The sequence below is a fragment of the Manis javanica genome, chromosome 17, assembly GCF_040802235.1.
Source record: "Manis javanica isolate MJ-LG chromosome 17, MJ_LKY, whole genome shotgun sequence".
In the NCBI taxonomy this organism is placed as follows: domain Eukaryota; kingdom Metazoa; phylum Chordata; class Mammalia; order Pholidota; family Manidae; genus Manis; species Manis javanica.
This window is the reverse complement of record NC_133172.1, coordinates 9,098,156-9,123,012: the sequence shown is the minus strand read 5'-3', so window position 1 is coordinate 9,123,012 and position 24,857 is coordinate 9,098,156. Positions and strand designations below refer to the sequence as shown.

General features: G+C 54.2%; 3 protein-coding genes across 5 annotated transcripts; all 3 read right to left on the bottom strand.

Moving 5' to 3' along the window:
* Positions 1-5,084: 5,084 nt before the first annotated feature.
* IRF2BP1 (interferon regulatory factor 2 binding protein 1) lies at positions 5,085-7,629 on the bottom strand. The gene has a single exon (XM_017652084.3). It carries the CDS (start codon positions 7,256-7,258, stop codon positions 5,504-5,506), a length of 1,755 nt encoding a protein of 584 aa, XP_017507573.1. The 5' UTR covers positions 7,259-7,629; the 3' UTR covers positions 5,085-5,503.
* A 2,852-nt stretch (positions 7,630-10,481) lies between these two features.
* Positions 10,482-18,424, bottom strand: MYPOP (Myb related transcription factor, partner of profilin). 3 transcript variants are annotated; one of them, XM_073225681.1, is made up of 3 exons: positions 18,194-18,424; positions 16,696-17,246; positions 10,482-11,783 (listed from the first exon to the last, which is right to left on the bottom strand). In XM_073225681.1, exons 2-3 carry the CDS (start codon positions 17,192-17,194, stop codon positions 11,077-11,079), a joined length of 1,206 nt encoding a protein of 401 aa, XP_073081782.1. In that variant the 5' UTR covers positions 17,195-17,246; positions 18,194-18,424; the 3' UTR covers positions 10,482-11,076. The 3 variants fall into 3 exon arrangements, with proteins under 3 accessions (XP_073081782.1, XP_036861364.1, XP_036861363.1); XM_037005469.2 differs by lacking the exon at positions 18,194-18,424 and adding an exon at positions 17,988-18,105; XM_037005468.2 differs by lacking the exon at positions 18,194-18,424 and having other exon boundaries at positions 16,696-18,070.
* Positions 18,425-23,818: 5,394 nt separating this feature from the next.
* NANOS2 (nanos C2HC-type zinc finger 2) lies at positions 23,819-24,857 on the bottom strand. The gene has a single exon (XM_017652070.2). It carries the CDS (start codon positions 24,855-24,857, stop codon positions 24,441-24,443), a length of 417 nt encoding a protein of 138 aa, XP_017507559.1. The 3' UTR covers positions 23,819-24,440.

Genomic DNA, 24,857 nt, shown 5'->3' with positions numbered 1-24,857 from the left:
AGGGCCAGGACAGGGTCCCAGCTGTGGGCAGAGGGCCACTGGGATCCCAAGGCATGAAATAATAATGATGAAAAGACTCATGATAATAATAGTGACAGCTACTAGGGCTTATTGTGTCCAGCATTGTGTGAGCATTTAATAGACTGACCCAACCCTTTCTACCTCCTATTTTATTATTGGTGAAACTGAGGCATGAAGTGGTACAATGACTTGCACAAGGTCACACAGATAGTAAGTGGGGGAGCTAGGATTCAAACCCAGGCAGTCTAGCCCAGTCAGTGCCCTTCACTGCCATGCTGTTCTAGAACAGGGCAGGGCAGCCGCACGCAGGGGTCCTAGGGTCCCGTGCCTGCCCTGACCCTCTGCCACAGGAGGAGGAGGGGCACGCCCAGAACCTAGCAGTCTGGGAGGCTTACGCATGTATGTGTGCACGTCCGTGTCACTGTGTGCGTTGCTGGATGTCATACATCTCTCTCGGTGTCAGTGTGTCAGTACTGTGTCTGCAGGCTTACTTGTTACTCCGTGGTGTGTCTCTGGTCAGTGTGTTAGTGTGCGTTGTATGTGCCTGTATGTCCGTGCTTCAGTGTTTGTCACTGGGTTGGCATCACTGTGTGTATGCATGTGTGTCGCCATTCTGTGTCTTCTATGTGTCTGTCACCGTGTCCTCTGTCACTATGTTTAATCATTGTGTCTCCACGCTGACCAACACGTTTGTCTGTGATTGTGTCCAGATGTCCATCACTGTGTGTGTGTGTCACCGTTTGTTGCAGTGTGTCTGTTACTGGTTCTGTGGGTCTATTTATGTCTCTATCACTCTGGGTCTGCCTATATCTGTCCCTGTGTGTCACTGTGTCTGTCCCTGTATGTGTCACCATCTACCCAGGTGTCACCGTGAGTGTTACTCACCACCCAGGCCACAGGTGGGCGTGTCGGGCCCTCTGGTGCCAGGGCTGCGGCCCAGCCCATCCCACCCTCGCCTGCCATGGGACAGGCTGGGCGCCTGTTTGCAATGCCTGCCACAGGTAAACATCAAGATCCGGAACCCAAGGGCCACCTCCCTCACCTCCACTCCCTGGCCCTCCGCTTGCCCTGAACTGGGCTGGACCAGGGCCCCGCAGGCAGTGCCCCCAAACTGGAGATGTGCCCTGACCCTCTCTCATCCATGGTCACCAGCCTCCTTGAGTCTCCAGCGCCGGCCCAGCCCTGTCTGCTTCTTTCCCTCTGTTCTCTGGGTGTCTGCTGGCCTCTCTGATTCTTTGTCCCTGCTTCCTCTTACCTGGGTTCTTCTGTGTCTCTTCTTTTCTCTGAAATGACCCTTGTCTTCACTTCCACTGTCCCTCTACTTCTGACCTTTTCTGTCTTGTCTCAGTGAAGTGTGATTTCTCTGTTTCCCTGATGTCTCCAGTTAAGTCAGCTTTTCCTCTCTTCTGCTAGGTTACTAACTGGGCATCTCCTTGCCAATCTGTCTCTCTTTTGCACCTCCTAAGTGTCTCTTCCTCCTTCTGTCACCGTGTCCCACTCAGCCCAAGCCTCTCAGTCCTGGCCGCTACCTCCGAGCCCCCAGCCCCCACAGAGCATACCTCTGCCCTGCCCAGGCCCTTAGGGAAGTCTGTGGCCCCCAGCCTCCCATCCCCAGCCTGCTGGTATATATATAAAGGGATATGTACATATTATTTATATCTGTACCCAGGGACAGGAGGGGTAGACACTGGGACCTTTGTGTAGCTGCTGCCCGCTGCCTGCCTGCCCGCCACTCCTCTCCCTTGGTCCCTGCTGCCCGCCCGCCGCCACCCCTCAACCCCCCCAGCACAGAAAGGTTCCTGTGGGGCCTGCCAGCTTCCTCTGCCTGAGGTGTGAGTGGGCATACCATGGGCGAGGCGGGCAGGAGGGTCTGGGGGTTTTTCCAGCTCCAGGGAAGCTTTCTGGGTGGGGAGCTCTCTGGAAGGAATGGGACTTCTCAGCTGGGCTGTTGTCTGTCTGTCTGTCTGTCTGTCTGTCTATGTCTGCTGTCCCTGGGTGTCCTCGGATCCTTACCCGGCTTCTCTGTCGGGGGACTGTCCACCCATCTAATGTCATCCTGACTTTTTCTCTGTCAGTTGGGTCTCATTCACTGGTGCGCCTACCATCTTGGGGCATATGTACGAAGTCCTCTGATGAATCCTGAGTGCACAGATGAATGAGGTGCTGTCCATCCTACCTGATTCTTTGCCATTTCTGTCTCATTTGCTCCATCCTTTCAGTCAGTGCCTGAAACCCTCAACCTGTTCTCATTAAAACAAAACCCAAAGTCCTTACCATGGCCCACAAGGCTCCTGATGCTCCCCTGCCATTCTGATGACCTCATTCTTACGACTCTCCCTCTTCCCATAGCTGCACTGGCCACCTGGCTGCGTTTGTAACATGCCAAACAAGCTCCCACCTCAGAGCCTTTGCACATGCTGTTCCCAGATTTCCCCAGGCTCCCTTGCTCCCTCCCTCCCTTCAGTTCTATTATCTCCTCAGTGAGCCCTTCCCTACTTCCCTCTTTAGGATAGCAATCTCCATCATTCTCTATTCTCTTTTCCTGGCATATTTTTTTCTTCTTAGGACTTACTGCTCTATGGCTGTCACATTTGATGGTTCCATCTCCATATCCCACCCAAATGTCAGCCCCTTGAAAGTAGGGGCTGCATTCTGTTCCCAAGCATCTCCACAGTGCTTGTCACACAGAGAATGCTGAACAAAGATTAGTTGAGGGAAAGGAGCCCATTAATTTATCCATTCTTTAAACTAGCCCTGTGCTGAGTAATGCTGAGGACACTGTCATGACTGAGACACACACAGCCCCAGCCTGCCCTTATGGGGCTGACAGTCTAGTTCCTAGACAATGATGATCAAGAATGTGTAGGGCTGAGATAAGGGAATACAGTGTCTGTGAGAGCCCAGAAATGGCACCTGATGCAATCTGAGGGTCAAAGAGGGCTTCCTGGAGGAGGTGTCAGCTGAGCTGAGACCTGGAGGATGAGTAGGAGTGAGCCAGGCCTTCCTGTGGGACCAAATGACCAAGGTAAATGCAACCTTGCTATTTTTCAGTCTCACTCCATCTCATAGAACTTCTGAGTCTGAGGATGTCTGAACTCTCTAGTTCAGACCTATACCTTTCTCTGCTTTCAGTGTTTCTCTCTCTCATCTCTTTATTCCTTTCTCTGAACCTCGGGCTCTCTGCCCTCTTTCTTCTATGTCTCTACTGAGTCTCTCAGTTGGCCTCTCAGTCCTCTTAACCTACCTGGATTCTTCTCCAATTAATTCTCTATTCTGAACGTCTGTCTGCCTCTCACTGTTTATGCTTCATCTCTCCCAACTCAGAGGGCCTCTCAATCTCTCTCATCTCTGGGTCTGTCTTCTTTCCCAGTGAGCTGGTCTCTCTTTACATCTCCCTCTCCACCTCTCATCTCCCATCTTCCCCTGGCCTCTCTCTCTGCACTTCTGTCTCTCTTTTCTCAAAGTCTCTTCACCTACTCACTGATCCCCAAATAAACCCAGAACCCCTTCACTCTGGCCCCACCCTAGTGCTGGGGGAAGGGGGACTGATCCAGCCCCCCACACCCACACAGGTCAGGCCGTCTACTGTGTTAATGGTTAACCCAACCTCTATCTAGAATACACACCAGCCAGGCTGGGGGTGACTCCCCTGCCCCCCACCCACCCACCAGCTGTTCTTAAAGGACCAGGTGTCCTTCCAGCTTTTTAGCCCCCAGTGGGGGGCCCTGGTGTTTGCAGGCCTCTAGCCCTGAGGATGGGGGAGGAGGGTACCCAGTACTTGGGTCTGCAGAGCTGGGTCAGGGTAGGCCACAAGATTGCCCGGGAGAGGTGCCCAGGTATGGGACTCCATCCGGCGTCTCCCTTGCCTCAGGCTTATCGCCTGGTGTATTTAATCAGGGGTGGCTTTCCCAGCCCTGCCCAGAGCTCAGGCTGGCAGTGCCAGGGGTAACAGAACACCTGAGACCTGTTGGCGAGGGGAGAGGGGGTGCTGGGACCCCTCAGTCCAAGAACTGGGGGTTTAAGAACTGAGGATCCTTCAGATGTGGAGGACAAAGCCCCAGGGCCCCTAATATTTGGGGTTGGGAGAGCTGCAAGATGTGTGGGTGAAACACCTGGGTAACCACAGGATGTATCAGAACGTTAGGGTCTTCCCAGATTTAGGTGAGGTAACCTGGATTCTGTGATCTGGGGCAACCTTGAGCCCAAGTTGTATGACTGCTGTGCAGTGGCGGCGCACATTATCACCCCCCCACTTCTCCGTCCATCTGCTGCCCTCTGTGCCCGGCATTCCCCCTTCCTGGAATCTCCGCTTCACGGTTGAGGGGGAGGCGCTGGGCTCTTGGGGCGGCCCCCTCCCCTTAACCCCTGCTTTGCCACAGCACACTAAAGCTCTGCGTTATGACGCCAGCGAACAGGAAGTCCTGGTTAATCATCAGCTCACCTGGACAGGTGCGGGACAAGGCCGCGCACATCACAGGAGGCCGCGGGGGGAGTACCTTTTACTCCGCCAGTCACAGCGTTTTAGGGTGGCTGCCATTTAGGCTGGTTTCCCAAGATGGGCACGAGGAACGCAGTTTATGGCACCACCAGTGGTGAGAAGCATTCTGATTTCCAAGAACTCCATTACTGTACCCCGTGGAGGTAAACTTTCTTTCCTTGGGCAGTCCCTCTAGCAATCTAACCTAATTCTCTCCTTGCCCAGAAAGAACCTTCTAGGCAGCCTCCTGTTGCCCCTTTCCCCTCCCCTCCTGTGTTCAGGAGTCCTCCACATTCTAGGTACACGGGATGAAACAGAAGAACCTAATTCCCGAGCTTGGCTGTGTCTCCCACCCAAGAACCAGCCCTTCTCTGAGCCTCAGTTTTGTCACCTGGAAAACGGGCTGATGAATAGACCTTTCGCTCAATGGCCAGCATTTGTAAAACCAGCCAACAGTCCGCCTAAGGGAAGGGCGCCACCTGGAGGCTACAACAAAGCGTTCTCTCCCCTGCAGGATCAGTTCGATCCCAAAGGGGGCGCAGCATCTCACATAACTAAGGGACCAAGAAAGAAAGAAGAAAAAAAAAACCATCTTTCGGTTTATTGAAGGAGGAAAAGGAAAAGGGTCGGGTGGGGATGGGGGGGTGAGATGGGGAACAATAAAATGCTTTTGCTTCATTTATCAGAGTGAGATTTCAGGAGGCTCCTTCTCAAGGAGGAGGGGGGCATCTCTCCTCCAGCTACAAGCAGCAGCAAAGCCAAGCCAAGGAGAGCAGAGGAAAACTGGAGGGGCCAAGGGACCCCCAAATACCCCCTCGGACAGAAGCCACAAGCGTTCTCCCCCCACCCTCAATGCATCTACCCCAGGGAACCCATCTGGGAAGAAGGGGGGGGTATGTACACAGGAACGGGTGGCACTGGGCTGGGTGGGGGAGGGAATAACTTATCCGCAGCAGCGGTGGGTGGCAAGGGGGTGGGGGATAGCAGACTAGTGGCAGTGGTAACCTAGGGGTCTCGTTCCTTCTTAACCTTGATATCTCCAGCAAGGATGGTGGCGATCTCGCCCTGCATGAAGGCCCAGGGGACAGAGGAGCCCACCAGCGGGCACTTGTCTCCACTGGGGCAGTACACCTCGCCAGCCGGGCCCTGTGCCTTGATGAATTCCCGGGAGCAGGGAAAGCAGAACTTGTGTCCGGGCACAGAGGGGCACTGGACGAAGTGGGTGTCTTCCAGCCGCTCCCGGCATAGGGTACAGCACAGGGGGGCTCCGGGGGTCGCCCCGGTGCTGCCACCACCCACGCTAACAGCTTCCGCCCCCGCTGTGGGGCTGACTTCTGCCTCACCGTTGCGGGCCACTAGACGATGCTGGACTGGCGGCTGGGCTGTGGAGGAGGCTGCAGGGCTGGCACCCCCAGCACGCACAGGGCCCCCACCCCCACCAGGGTCCTTGGGGGAGTGGCCCAGGGCCTCAGCCACATTCTTCAGGGCAGCAATGGGTGAGGGCACACCAGGGGTGTCAGCAGAGTATGGGCCACCTGGTGCTACCCAGTGCCGCTGCTGCTGTTCTTCGGTGGTCATCTTCCCAGCCCCCTCACCCTCAGGCTCAGGGGATGCCTTGCGACGGCGGGGTGTGGGCGCCAGGTTCCGGGATGGGGCTCGAGGGGGTGGGCCACATAGAGCAGCAGGGGCCGGTTCTGGGTACTGCTGGGGCAGGGCCTCGGCCGGAGCTGGTTCGCGGAAGCTGCGGACACCATCTGTTAGCAGCTCCCCCAGCTGGCGCCATTCCCCTGAGCCGTGTCGGCGTTCATATTCGAGGTACTTGAAGCCTGATGAGGCCAGTGCCTTGCCCGGCTCCCGAAGAGCATCATGAAACATCTGGCGAGCCACGGCCAGGACTCCTGCATACACGTTGCCAGAACCACAGGGGTATTCGGTGAAAAGCTTCAGCTCAAACTCATAGCCTGGCGGGCGGGCAGTGGCATCGAAGGCGAACACCCGTCCCACCAAACCGTGATCCTTTTTGAAACGGACGTTGAAAGGAGCACAAGCAGACAACGCCAAAAGCTGTTCCCGCACAGCTTTGGGGCGCCCATGCCACTCCTCTGCCCGGCCCCGCATGGCCTCGTTCAGTTCTGCCAGACAGTCCGCATTCCTCTGCTGCTTCTCCTTCTCGAAATCGGAGCCGAAGGCTGGACGGACAGGACTCAAGCCGGGTGCCAGCGTCAGGCCTCGGCTTCCCAGGCCAGACACTGCAGCTGCCAGCAGCCCAGGGGGCATCAAGCCGGGCATGGAGCCAAGCAGGGCCCTCCGCGCCCCCTCTGCCACGACCTCCTCGCGGCCCAGCCCATTGGCTAACCGCGACCCCAGGGTGTATTCCAGAGCGGGTGAAGGCAGGGGGAGGCGGCCCGACGATGTGGCCCTGTCATAGCGGTCCTGGGCCGAGACGCCGCCGCCTGTCCCCGACGGCTGTGGCTGGGCCTGCGGAGGCGGCAACTGAGGCCCCTGTGTGGCGGCCACCGCCAGGTCCTTAGTGGCCGGGTGCTTGAGGGCCGGGGGCCCAGGCGAGCGGCCCTCAGGGAGCACGTGGCTGCGCTTAAGCTGGCGGGCGGCGTCGATGAGCAGCTCAATGCGATCCGCGCCCTCGAAGTTCACACAGCCGCGGCACACGGCCTCACTGAAGTCCCACACCATGGCCCACGGCATCTTGGGCAGGTCGCACAGGTAACACCACTGGCGGCGGGACGCCTGCACCGACGCCATGGTCCCCGCGAGCGCGCCGCCGGGCCCCCGAATTCCAACCGCCGCAGACGTTCGATTCGCGAAGCCGACGGTCGATTCGTATCCCCGGGACCGCGCGAGCCACGGTTGGGCCTCCGGCGCGGCCTCCCCGCGGATCCAGGTCCGGCCCCCCTTCCCCGCCCCCTGGGCCCTAAGCCTTTTTCCTCGCTCCCGCCTACTTGGAAAGGCAGGCAGAGTCACGTCGGCGACCCCGCCCGGTCGGGGCTCCGGGCCGAGGCGCACACAGCTCGCGCCCCGTGAAGGGCCGCGGGCGCGCCGCCTCGGGGTCCCGCCGCTCCCGCCGCCGCCGCCGCCGCCGCCGCCGCCGCTGCAACGGCCGACGCCTCCACCTCCTTCTGCCCCAGAGGCCGCTTCGCAGGGAAAGTTACATAACGCGCAGGCAAAGCCTTCTGGGAAATGTAGTCCCGTCGGGGTCCCTTCTTAAAGGGGACGGCAGGCTGTGGCGCTAGCAACTGTTACCGCTCTTCGCTGCCGGGCAAGCAGTTCAGTGGGCTTCGGAGAGCTCAGTCACATGGGATGGAGGCGGAGAAGTGTTACGAACTGTGAGAGCTACCATGAATTCAGAAATTTTAGGGAGCGGACAAGATTTCGCGCGTCCTGTTTCTGCTCCGACTTGCTGTGCATACACGTTGCTTTAGGCAAATTATTGCCCACTCCGAAGCTCGGTTCCTCGCCCATCGAAAGTGGGCCAATGACTAGTTAGGAAGGAAGCAGCTCCGGGGGCTGAGAGCTGGCAATTTGGTGGAGGGGAGTTGGCCATTTGGCACTTGGTTTAACCCCAACTCCTGGTTATCAGCCTTTAACTGGGGCCGGCAACAGCCGGAGACAGAGGAGGACTGAAGGCCTCCCGCCAGTTGCCTCATCTGCTAACGCGAATAGCTGAGCGTATCCCAGCTCTGTTGCAGTCTTGCCGTCGCGCTCTGGTTTCCAAAGGGTTACGCGGTCCAGTTTCTCAGCCCCGCAATTTCACTACAGTTCCCAAAATGCTCTGCGGGGAGAACAAACTGACGCACTTCCGCTGTTTAGGAGGTTGGGGGAGGCCTTCCCGATTCCGTCTGTCCTCCCACCTTCAATTTCTGGGGCCCCTTTCAGTGTTTTCGGAGAACAGGGTAGAGGGTATTCTCACCCTTTCCTGTCCCAAATTTTGGGGAGGGAATGGCGACCAGAGAAGACGAATTGAGTTGTAGGGAAAGAGACCCAAGCGCCAGACCACCTTACTCCAACCTTGAGTGCTTACTGATAGGCCCGAACAGGTCCTGGGGACCCGTTTTTAATTCCTGGCCTGGGGAACAGCGCTAGGCAGGCTGAGGGTAGTAGGTGGGGGGAAGAGAGACAGGTCTGTTTCTAACCCCCACAGCCTCTTCCTCTTACTAGGCCTGGGTACGTGTTAAGCGCTCAAAAATATCTGAATGACTTATCTGATGAGTTGCATTCTTGAGTGGTTTTCGAACCAGTCAGGGGCTGCCTGTCGCCCCCCACCTCCTTCCTATTGCACCCATAGCCGCTCTGATTTTATTATCCAAACTTCAGTCCCAGCTTCACAATTCTACTTAACACCTGTAGTATTTTAACACTTTTCTTGAAATTGACTCCTCTTAAAAAAGCACTACCTACTTTTGCCTCACCCTAAGCAATACAGGCATACCTCAGAGGTATTGCAGGTTCCCTCCGTTCCAGACCACTGGCAGTAAAGCAACTGTCATAATAAAGCTAGTCCCAGTGCACATAAAAATTAAGTTTATGGTATACTGTATACTGACTGTAGTCTACTAAGTGCTATAGCATTATCTCTTAAAAAGAATGTGTACCTTAAAAATACTTCATTGCTCAAAAATGCTAACCATCACCTGACCTTTCAGCAAGTCATAATCACTTACCACAGATTACCATAACAAATACAATGAAGAGGTTTGAAATATTTTGACAATTTCCAAAATGTGACACAGAGACATGAATTGAGCAGATGCTGTTGGAAAAATGTTGCAGATAGACTCACTTGATGCTAGGTTCCCACAAACCATTAATTTGTAAAACTGCAGTGTCTGTGAAGTACAATAAAGTGATGAGTAATAAAATGAGGTATGCCTGTCTTATGTGCACAATCGTGGGTATGTCTTAGCTATATTTTTAGGAAGTAAGTTAAAACTACATCTAGAACCATTATAAAGGCCATCCATTGTATCACCTAAAATTACCCTTGGGCCATGCCTTAGTAAGAGTCAAGAATTCTGGCCAAAGGCTGGCGTCAGGGATTGGCCCTGAGAAGTTTAGGGCAAGTCCCTAAACTTCTCAGGAAAAAATAGGCGACGCCTAGGGTCTGCTTTTCATTGGATACCTTGAGGAGATAATGTGAACATGCATAGAGAGGCTTAGCACAGTACCTGGCCCGGGAAAGGAGCACCAAAAATAGAAGTTTTTTAAACTACCCATTAATTCAAAGATTCAACCCCTTTTCCATTCTGGGCTATGCTGAGAACACAGCAGTGATTGAGACAGGATCAGGCCTTGACCTGATCAGGATTGTCCTGGTGATGGAGACAGACATTCATTTAAATATACTGAAATTATTACTTAATGCATTTTAAAATAACTGCTGGGGGAGAGGGTTATCAGGAAAGGCTTATCTGAGGTGGTAATTTGAGCTGGGACCTGAAAATGTAGTTGTAGAAAGTAAAGACTCCTAACTAAATCTTTAAGCCCATTTTACAGATGAGGAAAATAGAGGCCCACAGTCACACAGGTGACTAGGGCAGCACCAGGGCTTGAGCCAGATCTGACTGAGTCCAGGGTGATTACCTACTTTGCCATCAGGCTTTGCAGCAGGTCTGGGAGTGAAAAAAAAAAAACAACGAACCAGCTCCTGCCCTTGTGAAACTAGGGAGGAAACATGCCTTAAACAGATGAAGGCACATGTTCATTTCGGAATCACAGGACACAGAATCTAAGAAGCAGACCCATCCAAGGCTGGGAGAGGGAATCTGGATGTTATCCTGGAGGAGATGACATCTAGGCTGGTATCTAAAGGATGAGTAAGTAGTAGTAAGAACTGAACATAGGACTTGATAGATTTAAGGGGAAAAAGAAAAGGCTGGAAAACCATCAACTCCAACTTCAAGGGGTGTCACCTGCCCATGGAGGGGTGGGGCAGATGTAGGTGCTGGAACCCCAGGCCTGTCTCAGACAGAGCTCCAAGTAATTGTATTAAAAATAAGTTTATTGATATCTTGTCACCACTGGTGAGAAAGGAGGGGGTTGAGCTCTGCAAGGGAAGGCAGAGGGCCCAACCCAAGCCTCCCAATGAGAACTCCACCCCCCTCTCCCTAGGGTACAGACTGCTGTATCCTCTCTGTCATCCATATTCTGATTTGTCTTGCAACTGCCACCCCCTCCAAAGTCTGGGTTGGGGAGGTGAGGAGGCCCCTGTGGGCCAACTCTCTTCAAGTCAGGACCAGGAGTTGTTAGGGAAGGGGCAATGTACACACCCCAGAAGTTCCCTCCGCAACCCACAATGGGCAACAATAAATAACATAAAATTGATGGCTTAGAAGTCAGGGTTAAGGGACGCAGCCAGGCAGACAGCGCTGTACTGAAGGGCTGGGGGACTCATCAATGAGGCCCCCTGAGAATCAGGCACTAACTAGTACAGGGAGTGGGGTGCTCACGTCCCTGCAGCAGGGGGCCAGGGTGCAGCTGGGATGGGGAAGGTGCATGGTCCTCCCCACCGGTCTAAGCTGGGGGAGAAGGTGCAGGCAGGAGCTTAGCGAACCCAACATCAGATTTCACGGAGATTTCCATCGCCCCCGCCTCTTCCTCATAGGGAATCCTTTCCTTCTCTTATGTGGGGGTGAGTCATGAGGAGGGAGTGGGGCTGGAGGCAACCGGGGGACCCCCTCCTCACTCCTAGGGGCGATGATCACCCCCCTGGCTGCCACCACTGCCCCGTCCACGACAGTAGCCACCACAGACACAGGCTCTGGGGTGATCTCCACCTTGGGGACAGGTGGGGGCAGGAGAGGTCTGGGGGGTGGAGGCGGGGGTAGGGGTGGGGGCGGAGGCGGGGGCAGCCGGTCCACTGGGGTTCCTGGTAGAAGGGGCAGGAGAGCGCTGAGGGCCTCACTCAGTTTGGCCAGTCCCTGCTGAAGGGTGCCAGCCAGCTCCCGGATGGCATTGGCAGTCTCCTGCTGGGCCCGCAGGAAGTCCAGGGAGGGATCTGGGGCCGAGGGCGTGGGCGGAGGCAGTGGAGGGGGCGGGGGGCTGGGAGGCGAGGGTGCCACTTGGATCTGTTGCGGTGGCTGGGGTGGTGGCGGTGGAGGGGCTGGGGGCGGCGGAGACAAGGCTAGGCGGGGCAGCTGGACCGTCTGCAGGGCTGGAGGGGGCGGGGACTCACGCTCCTTGGGTAGTGGGCAGCCCCCTTCCTGGGGACTGCAGGAGGGCCCAGCCCAGGGGTCTGGGCTGCTGGAGCCCCCCTTGCTGTGGGCTGGCGTATCTGTGGAGAGACAGACAGATGTAGGTAAGTTGTGTGTGACCCGAAATGCTTTCCCTTTCTATCTCCCACCACCCTGGCTCCAGAGACGTCCTTTTAAAACCTAAGGCAATCCATGACTTGGAGCAGAAGCCCCATGACAGGTTAGTCTTTGTACCCAGGGCAGGGAGTCAATATATTTAACAACAACCTGGTGGCCAAGATGCCAGCCTTAGTGAAACAGGGTTGTGGAGGTCCCCTGCTGAGCCGGACAGCCATTGTTCTAGAAGGCTCCTTAATCATCTGGACACTCTGCCACAGACACCTCTCAGGCCACATTGCTGGATCCTGCGGTCTGTGAGGTCTGGGAGGTCTGGGAAAGAGGTGGGGTGGCTGGAAGAGTAGTGGGACTTCTGCTGGTTGAAAGTAGGGGTTCTAGCCAAGCAGGATGGCAGGGTTTCAATCTCAGCTCTGGTCTGTACCAGTTCAAGCCCATGCCTGCTGGGCTTCCTCCTCTCCTCTCACCTGGAATCTTATTCATGCTCATGAACTTGAAGGCTGTCTGCATACAGAGGCTCCAGGCTGGACTGAACCTCTCCCTCCAGCTGTGTACCTGTCAGAGCCCCTCTCTCATCTAATGCTGCCTCAGACTCGCCTGGCTGCCCTGAGCTACTGGTCTAGCCCAAGCCCATCCAGCTCTCCCCTCAGCCACCTCCACCTCAACTGATGGAGGCTCCACCCTTCCAGCTGCTCAGGCCAAAAACTTTCACTCTTTCCCAAGACGCGATCCATTGGCTAACCCAACATCTAACCTCTTCTGTCCACCTCCATGATCCCCAGCCTGGTCCAACCCCCTCATCTCCAACCTGGGCCACTGCAGTTGCTTCCTTGTGGGGCCCCCAGCCTCCACCCCTGCCCCTTACAGTCTGTTCCCTACCAGAGCCTCAAGGTCCAACCAAAATAACATGTCAGTTATACTACCGGGAAGAAGCTACTCACAAAGTAGTAGCTTTGGACCACATAGCATATGACCCATTTATATGAAATATCTGAAATAGGCAAATCTACACAGACAGAAAGCAGATTAGTGGCTGCATAGGGCTGGGTGGAGATAGGGGATGAGTTGGGGGGTGATGGCTCAGAAATGTGGGGTTTCATTTTGGAGCAATGCAAGTGTTTTCTAAAAATTGTGGTGATGGCTGCACAACTCTGTGAATGTACTAATGCCAATGAATTGTACACTTCACAAGGTTGGTTGAATGGGACAGGAATTCTCTCAATAAAGGTGTTAAAAAATATAACTTAGATGTTGTCTTTCTCTGCTCAGAACCTTCCTGTGGCTCTTATCCCACTCAGAGAAAAAGCTATCTTCAAAGCCCCCAAGGCTCTTCACCACCTGCCCCCATTGCCTCCCTGACCTTGGCTTCTACCCCCTCCCCTTTTTCCCTTGGCTCTTGCCACACTTTCTTGTTGGTTCTCAAACACATTAGGCCCACTCCTGCCTCAGGGCCTTTGCACTTTGCTGTTCCCTTGGCCTGGAAAGGTCTTTCCCCAGACATCTGCCTGGATTCCTCCCTCACTTCCTCAAGCTTCTTTTCAAACATGGCCAACTTGGGAAGACTTTCCTTGACCCTCCATCTAAATGAGGTCCTATCCCTTCCTTCTCTCCCTCCTAACCCTACCTGATTTCCTTTACAGCATCCTTTATCTCCATCTGGCATGGAATCACGCTGTTTCCTTCTCCTGATGTCAGCTTCACCAGGCAGGATTTTGTTTTGCTCACTGCCAGTTACCCAGCACCTTTAACAACATCTAGCCCAAAACTTCTTTAATGAGAACATCACTGTGGCTTCCAGAGAGTCAGCACTGATTGGGTACAAGATCCCAAGTCTCTGTAGCAACCCCTCACACTGTTCCCCAGCACTCATAGGGGATACTCAAGCCCTTCACTAGGGATACAAGGCCTCAGCTCTTGGACCTTTCTGTCCCTCTTCCTTGCCTCGGGGCTAGTGCATATACCATTCCCTCCACCAGGGTCACCTACCTCCTGGCAACACCTGTTGGCCAGCTCAGATGTTCCTTCTAAGAACAGCCTGCCTCGTGCTCTTAGGCCAAATCTGATCACTCTGTTCTTCAATCTCAAAAACCGCCAGTCACCTCCAGCCCTGAATGCTGGGAGGTCCAGCCTCCCAGGGCTGGCCAGATCGGGGAGCTCAGGGAGGGCCAGGAGACGATAAGTAGAGCTGACAGTTGCTGGACTTTCTTGGCCTGACTCTGGGCAAAGTGGCTGAGCTCTCCTGTGTTATTTCACCGAGTCTTCTCAGTCATTCTCTGGGGTAGGTGCTATCATTACCACCCCATTTTACAAATTAGTAACTGGCAGCCCAAAGAGTTGTCACAGAGCTGGTGAATGGGAGAAGAGAGATTTGGACCCAGGCAGGCTCCCATGCTTTTAACCAGTCTTGGGCAGGGTCATGGGCCCAAGGGCAGTGAGTGTCCCTCATAAGGGGTGTAGGAATTGCTATCACTCAGCAATAGGACTTTTCTAGTCTTCTGAGTAAAAACAGTGGCCCAGTCTTTGCACCCACAGGACTCACAGAGGTTGGGGAAGGGCCACTATAAGAGTTAAAATCATTTCTTTGCAACCTTTGGGACTGTTTCCCCAGCCTGTAAGACAGAGAGAGAGAGAGAGAGAGAGAGAGAGAGAGAGAGAGAGAGAGAGAGAGAGAGAAAGAGAGAGAGTGTGTGTGTGTGTGTGTCTGGCTGGCTGGCTCCATGTGTGTGTGTGTGTGTGTGTGTGTGTGTGTGTGTCTGGCTCCAATGTCAACAAGAATACCTCCAGCTGTCCCTGTACAAGTCCTTCAATCAGAACAGTACCTCTTTCATGATTTTACACTGTAGGTAATCTCTGTGTGAGATTCTAAGCAAGGATGCTTTAAGCACATTCCTGCTTCAGGGCCTTTGCACATGTTGTTTTTTCCAGCTGGAGTGCTTTTCCCCCAGATATCCACTTCACTAACTCTATCCAGGTCTCTGCTCAAATTTCACTTCTGTCAAGAAGCCCTCCCTGACTAACCCTGTCTATAGCAGTCCTCCCCACCGACTTTCATCATTCACTATCTTCTTAACATGCTTTATTTTTCCTCTTAGTTTTTTATTTTTTCTTCTTACTGCCTCGTGGTTCCTGATCTATTTGGGGATTAGTTGTTTGTGGTCTGTCTCCCGTAACTAGAATGTCACCTCCATATGGGAAACTGCCTTTTCTCCCCAGTATCCCCAACATTTAACCCAGTGCCTGACTCAGAAAAGGTGCTCAATAAATATTTATTGAATGAATGAATGAATGGGTGAATGAATGAATGAATGAAGGGGTTGCACAAGTTTTGAAAAAGAGTGCCATCTCTGCTCTGGTTCAATGGGGCCATTTCATAGACAGAAACAATGGATTTGATTCATACTGAGAACAAGGGTCCCAAGTGTTTGTCTCTCCTGCTCAACACACTTCCATGCCTCCCAAATGCCTACATATAAAGTCCAAAGTGCTGACCTTTGCTTATAAACCACATGTGATCTAATTCTGGCAAACCTATGAACTCTCAGTCAATATTAATTGTTGTTATTTGCCAGGCAATCTAGCCTAGTGGTTAAGTGCATGCACTGTGAATAGAACACAACCTGTATTTGACGCCCAACTCTTACTACTTACTTCCTGTGTGACCCTGGGGGTGGTGAATGAACCTCTCTGAATCACAGGATCCTGAACTGCCTTGTTTGATCATGTCCATATCCCTTCCTTTCTCAAAACCTTCAGTGGCTCCCCATAGCATTTAGAATAGAATTCAGACTCCTTACCCCAGCCCAGAAGGCACTGCATTGCCTTGCCTTTGCGACCTCTTTGATCCCATCTCAAAACATTTCCTTTCTTCAGTCTCTTCACTCTGCCCCTTCCTCCTCCCCAAATTTGGAAACTTCTCTCAGTTTCTAAACTTTCTTGCCTCAAGGCTACTGTACATGCTGTTCCTTCTACCAGGAACACTTTCCCGGCTCTTCTTCATCCTCACTCTGTATCTCAGATCTGATGTCTCCTCCTCCAGGAAGCCCTTCCTGACCTCCCAGGCCAGGTCAGGTGCCCCCTCTGGACTCCTACAGCCCAGCCCTGCCCACTCAAGAGTCATCACTGTCTAGGCACAGATCTGTTTCCCCGACTGGACTGCAATCCCCAAGAGGGCAGGGCTAAGGGTGTCTCAGCACTGGGCAGGTGCTCAGGAAATAGCTGTAGAAGAAATAATAATCCAGAGTCAAGGCTAAGTGGGAAGTCTTTGTACTCAGCTCTCCACACACCCCCTCGACTCATGGCCTGACCTTGGGAAAGTTACCAAACCTCTTGGAGTCTTTGATTTAAAAAATGGTGAAACAATTTGTACCTCACAGCATCGGTAATATATCAAAAGCTAACAATGGACGTTCAGGAGGCACTGAACTAAGCAATTTATACATATTAACTCATTTAATCCTCCAGCAAGCCTTTACGGTGGTGACTTTTTTATCCCTACTTTACAGATGCAGAAACTGACCTGCAGTAACTTAACCCAAAAATGACAGCTGGGTGACAAAGCTGTCATTGGACAGTCTGCCTCCATAGTCCCCACCCTACACTTGTTTAATGAGATCCTGCCTGTGCTGATGATCCCGGGTGTGGACACTGGAACCAGGCCTCCTAGGTCTGCGTTCCCTTCCTGACTCTGAAGCTGGGAGACTTGAGACAAGGCATTTCACTTTTCGGATCCTCAGCTTCCCCCGACATGAAATGAGGATAACAACAGCATCCACCTCGCAGAGTTGTGGTGAGGATGTGATAAGCCACGTAAGGGGCTTGGAACAGTGTCGGGCACGCAGCAGACTCTGCTCTCGCTAAAGTGATGGTGAAGGAACTCACCTGCCCGTCGGTCTTCTCTGCGGTCCTCTGACAACATACAGCGTTGGGTGCAGGTGCTTGGGGCGGGTGGCTGTGAGGAGGCAGCCGCGGAGGGCTGCTCGGCCCCTGTACCAGCTCCTGGTCCCGCCACACCGGGCCCCAGGATGGCAAAAATTGTCTCCTCCTCGGCAGAGAAGGCGTCCTCTGCTGCAGGCCCCGCGCCCTGAGTTGAGTGCGGCACGCGAGCCAGCTTTTCCTTGGTGCGGCGCTTGAAGTCGTTCCAGCGCTTCTGCACCTCCTGGCCAGTGCGCTTCCAGCTGGTGATCCCGTTGATCTTGGCGGCGATGCCGTCCCACACGCGCCGGCGCTCGGCTACGCTCACCCGACGGCTCTGCGCGCCGTAGAGCTGCGGGTAGTGGGCGCGCACTTCGCGGATCAGAATCTGGTTCTCCTCGAACGAGAAGCGCGGCTTGCGCAGCCGGGTGGTCTCTTCCGCTTCGCCCGCCGCCGCCGAGGCCATGGCGCCCCCCGACGCCGGCCGCGGGCCGCCAGGCGCATGGGGGGCGCCGGAGCTGCGGGCACAGGGCGCAGGGCGCTGGCGGGGGCTAGGCGTCCTCGCGCCGCCCGCCCCACCCTGGCCGCCCAGACACCGGGCTCCTAAGTCCCCGGGGCCAGGGGTGGGGTCGGAGGGTGGACAGGGAACACTGGCAGCAGGGAGCAGAGTACTTAATACTAGCTGACACCGCTGAGCGCGAGTTCTGTGCCTCGCCCAGCGCAAAGTGCCAAGCTGTGGAGTTAATGGAAATGGGGGGAGGGTCTCGAGGGATGGTGGGCATGAGGAAAAGCGAAAGAAGAGGGGGTGTCTGCAGGAGTTAGAGGAGAATGGGGGCATAGGAGAATGCGAAATGGAAGATGAATGAGGGTGTCTCGGGGGTCGAAGAAGCTTGGGAGTGATGGGAATAAGGAGATATTGAAGGCGAGGTGCAGCAAGAAGGGGGGATCTGAAGGGCTCTGAGGGGTGCTGGGGCAATGGGATGTCTGTAAGACCATATGAGAAGGGGTCCTCAGAAAATATGTCTAGGAATAACAGTGAGTAGGGGGGCTCCTAGGACAGTGGAGGAGCTGGGACTATAAAATATTAGCGACTAGGGTCTGCAGCGATTGTGGGGGCTCTGAGGATTGCCAGGAATTAAGGGGAGCTCTGGGGATAACAGGGGTTTGGGAGTAGGAGGGGATAACGGAGGCTATGGGGGACTCCAGGAAGAGTGAGGGTCGCGGAGGGTGGGGACCGAGTCGGGCCGCAGGTCACTCACCGGCGCCGCCGCAGACCCCGCCTGCCCGTCGGTCAAGCTCGGGCTTCTGCGGCCTCTTTCCTCCCCCCCGCCTCTCTCTACCCACTCTGGGCCCCGCCCCCGGCCGCCCCGCGAGCCAAGGCGCAGGCGCGTATAGCGCTAGTCGGCCCCCAAAGCCCTTACCACTTGGGTTTCACGCCCCTCCCACAGCGCAAGCGCAGAATTACCTTCTACCGGCCGCCAGAGCAGGCCGCAGCTGCGCAGGCACAACATTAGCGCGGCGTATAGCCTCCTGATGCCACCACAGCGCACGCGCAAAACTCTGTCGAACGCCTGCGTACCTCTCCCTCCGCGCTAACCAAGATACCGGGGGCTCTGTCCCTGAGCAGTCCTTGGAGGAGGTGGCAGAAGTGATGTAGAGAGCGCTGCGACCCAGCGGTCTCCCCGCCTTTCGGACAGCCTTCCACCCCACCCAGCACTTGATCTATGCATGTGTCTCTTTCTCTTCGAGAATGGGGAGGGAGGCGGCGCTGGAGGACAGAGCTTCGTTTCCATGACAACTGCGTGGGTGGGGTGGGGGTGGGTGGGGGTGGTGCGTAAGAAAATAGGGTTGTGCCATCCCTTCATACACGGCTCTGCGCGGGATCTGCTAACCATCAATTACCCGTAGGGGCGGGGCACCCTGGGGACAGTCCACCCGTGGCGAGTGCAGTAACCATGGCAACTCATCAACCTTCCAACCCTGCCTGGGGTGGGCGGGGGGCTTGTCCACACATTTACGTCGTGGCGCGGGGAGAGAGATCATAAATGAAGCTTCTTAGCGAGTAAGAAGGTAAATCCTGGCTCAGGCATGACTTTAAGCAAATGCCGGGCGGCAGGAAGGAATCTACAACATGGGTTGGGTGAGCTGGAAGGCAGGATGGTGGAGTCAAATCGATTTAAAGATATTTCTAGTTTATCATCCGGCGGTAGTCCTCAAGGCCATTCAACAAACGGTGCTTCATCTATTCAACAAGTACTTTTTAGTGCCTGCATGGTTCTAGGTGCTATGAATACAAAAGATAAAAATCTATACCCCCATGGAGCTCACATTTTAGCTGGAAGAAACAAATAAGATATATAAGTGAGAAGGTGAGAAATATTATGAAAAAAATCTAAGTAGGAAAGGGGATTGGAGAGTATGGTGTTTGTATGTCTGTAATTTTAAAATGTGAATAGGTAAGGCTTCCCTGAGAAGTTGACATTTGAGTAGAGATGAGAAGGAGGTGAGGGATCAAGTGCTCCCAGGGACGGGACTGTGCCTGCTGTGATCCAGAGGAGGGTGCAGAGTTAAATCGAGCAGAGTCCTGTGGGTTACTGTAAAGGGTCTGTCCTGTACACGAGGTGAGAGCCGTGGGACGGTCCTGAGCAGAGGAAGGACATGATCTGACTCTGGTTTTAATAGAATTCCTCCAGGGAACTGACTCTGGGATGTGAGGGTGGAAGCTAGGTGCCCGGTGTGGTGTGGACTACAGTGGTTCAGGAGAGAGGTGGTGACTCCACCCACCATGGTGGCCGCAGATGTGAAATGAAGTGGAACCACATACAGGAAGTGAGAAAGAGAGGAATCCAGCATGAATCCAGTGTCTTTGGCCTCAGTAACAGGAAGGAAGGGGGCATCAGATGCAAAGATGAGCAGGGCTGCAAGAGAATCTAGAAGTTCAGGTTTGCCCAAATTTGAGGTACTTTTCAGTCAACCAAGTGCAAATATCAGGTAGGCAGTCTGATATTTGAGTCTGGATTTTAGGGGAGGGGTTCAGTCTTGAAATAGAAACTTAGGAGTTATCAGTGTAAACATGACATATGGATCACTAAGATTGGGAGAGGTTAGCAAGGGAGCAAATGTGGACAGAAAAGAAGTCCATGGGCAAGGCAGGCATACTGCAGTGTGGAGGGCTGGGATCAGCAGGAGACTAAGGAGGAGGAGTTGGGCGAATTGAGAGGAGAAACAGGGCTGTCTACTGTCCTGGAGGCCAAGTGAAGTGCACAAATCAAGAGGATCAACAGCGCCAAATGCTGCCTCGAGGACAAGTCCAGTGAACCTGAGAACAGCCTCCCGGAACTAGCAATATGGAAGTCATCAGTAATCTTGAAATGAGCGAGTTTGGTGGTGTGGTGGGGGCATTAGCATGATTGGTGGGTTCAAGAGAGTGTTTAGAGAAAGCAGGTGTAGATGATCCTTTCTAGCACACAATGGGTGTATCTGGAAGGGGGCATGGGATCCTGAGAGGTTTATTTAAGATGGGAAATGTAACAGTATATTGTGCGCCAATAGGGATGATCCAGAAGAGGGGAGGTGGATGCTTCAGAGGAGAGGAGAGCGTTGCTGGAGCAATGACCTTGAGTAGGCATGGTGGGTGGGACCCAGGGCACAAGTGGAGGGTGGTCTAAGGGGCATGGGCTATTCAGCCACAGTAAACAGTGGGACGAGGAGGGCAGGGAGGCAAGCAGGTGGCAGAGATGTGGTGGCAGGAACATATGAATGTTCTCTTCTGGTTCCTTTTGTTGTCTCAGTCATTAGAATAGGAATCAGGGTCAAGGGTGAGAGGGCTGTGCTGGAGGTTAGGGGAGAGAGAGGAGAAAGCTTGCAGTAGTGAGTGAGTGGCCAGGGAAATGTAGGCAAATAGAACCAGTCACTTGAGGTTATTGGATATTAGTTGAAGTGAGATGAGTTTTCCTCTCATTTCTCACATTAGTCTGAGTGGGTGCAGGTGCAGAGTGGGTGACAAGCTGACTTTCACCAGGGCTGGGTTTATGTATGATATACGCCGTCCCACACATACCATGTCAGGGCTCCGGGTCCAGGAGTGAGGGGCAACCCATGCAGGGCCTAATGGGCAAGCCTAAGAAGCTCGAATGCAATCCTACGTGGGTTCTAAGCAAGGAAGAACAGAATCTAGTTTGTGCTTCAGAAAGATCCCCACTTGCTGTTGTGTAGAGGCTGTATGGGAGGGGGCCAGACTATTGGCCAGAGTCAAGGGAGAGATCTGGGAGCAGACACAAGGGGGCAGCGAGGAGACTGAACCAAGCAGTGGTAAGACTGGAAATGAAAGACGTTTGAGAGGCAGGCTGTACAGAGCGCTGTGACTGTCAGGCTGGGGAGAGAAAAGGAGGACATGCAGGTGATGCACAATCCCTCTGACCCAGGTCCTGGTTAGGAGCATGGGGTCAGTTAGGTGCTCAATGGGTGCTATGGGTTGAGTTTTGTCCCCACCCCCACACACAAAAGTAACATTGAAGTCCTAACCCCCCACTGCTTCAGAATCTGATCTTATTTGAAAATAGGGTCGTTGGAGATGTAATTAGTTAAGATGAGATCACAATGGAGTAAGGTGGTCCCTAATCCGTGACTGGTGTCCCCCAAACTGGGACCCAGAGCAGGAAGGGGTCCTGGGTTCCTCCCATGACATGCCCCCCCATACATTCTCTGACACAAGCCACCTGTGGACTGGTCCCTAAGTCCCAAGTTTGCATACACACAGAAAACAAAACATCCATCATGCACCTCATACTATGTCCTAACTGGTCCTATACCCCCAACAGGGACCTGACTGTCACCCGGATGTCTCCCTCCCCCTGGGCAGCCAGGGGAGGCAGCCAGGATGCTGTGGCTCCGGAACAGTCTGGGCTGAGCTGGCAGTTGGGTCTAAACCTGGTCGGGAGCTCATGAGAAGGCTGCAGGTAGAAAGCCGGGGTCAGGAGGGCTAGGGGAAAGCGCCGGGTCAGGGCACACTGCTCCTTCAACTCCTTCCGTGGTACCCTGGCACTTCATTCCCCTGAGATAATCACATGGCTTAATTCATTAAAAAACCAAAAACCCGAACATTTGACCACTAATTGTTTGTCTCCAGCCCTCTCCTCTGAGCCCCAGACCTGGGTGACCAGCAGCCTCCTGAATGCTTCGCCCTAGATGTCCCCAAGCCCTTCCTGTCCACACCACAGACCAACCTCAGCGCCGTCTGCCCTCCCTTCCAGGTCTAAATTCCTGGTCCCACCCACTGTAATTCCCTGAGGACACCACCCCGGGTGCTTTCCATAACTGCTGCCCATGCTCTGCCAGAGTTGCTCGCTTTATTAAGCTATTAAACTCTTCTTTGCCACCCGTCTTAGAGCCATCAGTTTCCTGCCTGCTGTAGCTCTCCCTCTGTCCAGGCCTCCCTCTAGGGCGCCCCTGTGCAGGCCTCAACCTGCTGTGCCGGCATCCCCCAACTCTGGGGGAGACATGCGTCTCTATTTTTTGGCTTAACGTGGGGGTCTGTGTTGTGGGCAGCGCTGCATTTTTGGAAAAGGACCTGTGAGCAGAGGTCCCGAACTGGGGTCTCCCGTTCTCTATGTGAGCAGTGTGTGTGTGTGAGAGGAGTCCACGGTGGGGCAGTCAGAGCATGCACAATAAAGTTCCAGTTCTCCTGGGGTCTGCAAGAGTCTGAATTCTCTGTCCACCCCTTCTGCCCCTCTGATCTCACCTCTTACTCCCTCAGCCTCATGCTTCTTCTGCAGGCACACCAGATTCAGGCTTTTGAACTCACTGTCTCCTCTGTCTGGAATGCCCTTTCCCAGATAGTCTCCGCTTGCCTCATTTCACCTGGATTCTGTTCAGATGTCCCTCCACAGAGAGGCCTTCCCTTACCACCCCTATAAAATCCTCTCCTTTCACTCTCCATCCCGCTATCCCGCCTTCTCTTCCTTCATTGCGCTAACCACCACCCAACCTAATATATATGTATATATATTATATGGGTCGTTTGATTGATCTTCAGTGCACCCCTTCCCAACTAGAAAACCAGTCCCCTGAAGGTGGGGGTCTTGTCTGCTTTACTCAGCTCTGTCCCAGCCAAGCCTGGACAGTGCCTGGCACAAAATACATGCTCAATACATACCTGTGGGCCAGTGGGATAAAAAAATTAGTATCATATGCAACATGCACGTGTGCATTTCCCCGGGGAGGTGAGGTGGGAGTTGGGGGGACCTCTCCAATGGGGTCTGGAGCCCAAAGTTTAAGAACTACCATGAAGTCGGTCATGGCAGACATGTGGTCTAGCAAGGCAGAGGGGGTATCCCAGGACAGAGCCCCAGGAAGGCTGTGGAAAGGGAATCTGGGATCCAGGTGGAGGCTGGGACTTGGGGACCAGTCCACAGGTGGCCTGTGTCGGAGAATGTATGGGAGGGCATGTCATGGGAGGAACCCAGGACCCCTTCCTGCTCCGTTTCCCAGTTTGGGGACAGTTGTGGATCCCCCACTCCCTCTCCCAGACTCGCTCAGAGGGCAAGGCCAGGTGAGAAGACAGAAACAGACAGAGCGGTTTCAAAGACAACCAGAAACACTCTTTATTCACCAAAACTCAACACCCGGGGCCCCAGCCCTGAGACAAAAACCAAACAACTTAAAATCTGACTGGGGCTCTTCTTTTTCTTCCCTGCTAAAATAAAATCTAGGCAGTTGCCATTCCCATCCGGGCACTAAAGCCCCCTTCTTGTCGGAGCATCACTGATTTAGCTATTGGAGGATGAGAAAAGGAGAGGGAAAAAAAACACCCAACATTTAGCAAACTATTGTGATTTGGGGGTGGGTAGGAGATGGTGGAGAAAGGCACTCTCGCTGGGGGAAAACACCCATGGGTGGTTTGAGATTGGGGTTAGGTGCGCAGGGAAACTGGATGAACAATGGGGAAGGCAACCAGGGGAGGGGAAGGCTGTCAGCTCACCCCAGGGCTCTCCACTCCTAGATAAACCTTCGAAGACATGGTGCCCCTTGCAGTGTAGCCCCTCCCTCCCCCAACTCCTGATGGATGGGCCACTGGCAGCACGGAGGGAAAAATCCAGGGTGGTCCACAATGAAACCGTGGGTCCACAGGTGGCTGAAGAAGGTAGACAAAGCTGGGGTTAAGTCAGAATCCCTTCTTCAAGCTCTTGAGCTGGAGGGTCGAAGCCACGGAGGTCAGGAAGGAGGCCATTCCCTTTGTTTCTGGTGGTGGGACACACCACCATGCCTTGTTCACTCTCTACAATTCTGAGGCCTGGCCTGCAAGAGCACAGGGGGTTCCAATAGGTCCAAGGATCCAAGAATTCCACAAGGAAGGGAACCCAGGCTCTGAGAAGTTGCAAAGGGCAGGGCTAGTGTCACCAGAGGGCCTCAGAAAGACTGAAGATTCATGAACTGTTGTCCAGAAGAGCCATGGGGTGTGTGGTCCAAGGGGCAGGGGACCTGTTGCACCAAGAATTCACAGTCTCCCCAAGGACAGAACCCCAGGGGCTGAGAAGTCCCATGGCAGGGCTGGTCTGGCCTCCCAGCAGCCTCCATTATTTCAAGATCCAGCAGGGATGGAGTTCTGTGGCCACAGGTTCCAAAAGACTGGGTGGGATGGAGAGGGTGGTCCAGGGAGTTGGTAGGGACTGAACAGCAGGGTAGGGTGCGAGGGGGTGGGCACCTCGCGGTCTTCAGTGCTTGACCTTGCGGCCAGACGAGTTGCGCCCGCTGCGGCGGTAGAGAGACTGCTGGCCCCCATTGAGCGGGCAGTACTTGAGTGTGTGGGCCTGGCCACCGGTGGCCCCACACAGGGGACACACATAGTGCCGCAGAATGGGACACACCACCACACCTTCTGGTGTCTTCAGTTGGTGTGAGGAGTAGACGTGGCGAGACTCCCCATTGTGCTTGCAGAAGTTGCATAAGGGGTCTGGGCCTCCACTGCCACCCAGCCCTCCCAGCTCCTGATCCTGCCCCAGCTGGAGTTCAGGGCTTGGATCCCCCATCCCTTGGGCCTCTGACCTTTGCCCCTGAGTCTGGATCAGTGACAACACCACCTGACTCAGGTTGAAGTAGTCCTTCCACATGTCGAAGGCTGGCAGCTGCAT

What these genes read in the sequence shown, in the direction of transcription:
- IRF2BP1 (XM_017652084.3), bottom strand. Translation starts at nt 7,258, where the DNA reads ATGGCGTCGGTGCAGGCGTCCCGCCGCCAGTGGTGTTACCTGTGCGAC.
- MYPOP (XM_037005468.2), bottom strand. Translation starts at nt 17,566, where the DNA reads ATGCCCCCATTCTCCTCTAACTCCTGCAGACACCCCCTCTTCTTTCGC. An exon ending in CAGAGAAGACCGACGGGCAG is followed by an intron (nt 11,784 to 16,695) that starts GTGAGTTCCTTC and finishes GTCTCTCCACAG; the next exon opens with ATACGCCAGCCCACAGCAAG.
- NANOS2 (XM_017652070.2), bottom strand. Translation starts at nt 24,857, where the DNA reads ATGCAGCTGCCAGCCTTCGACATGTGGAAGGACTACTTCAACCTGAGT.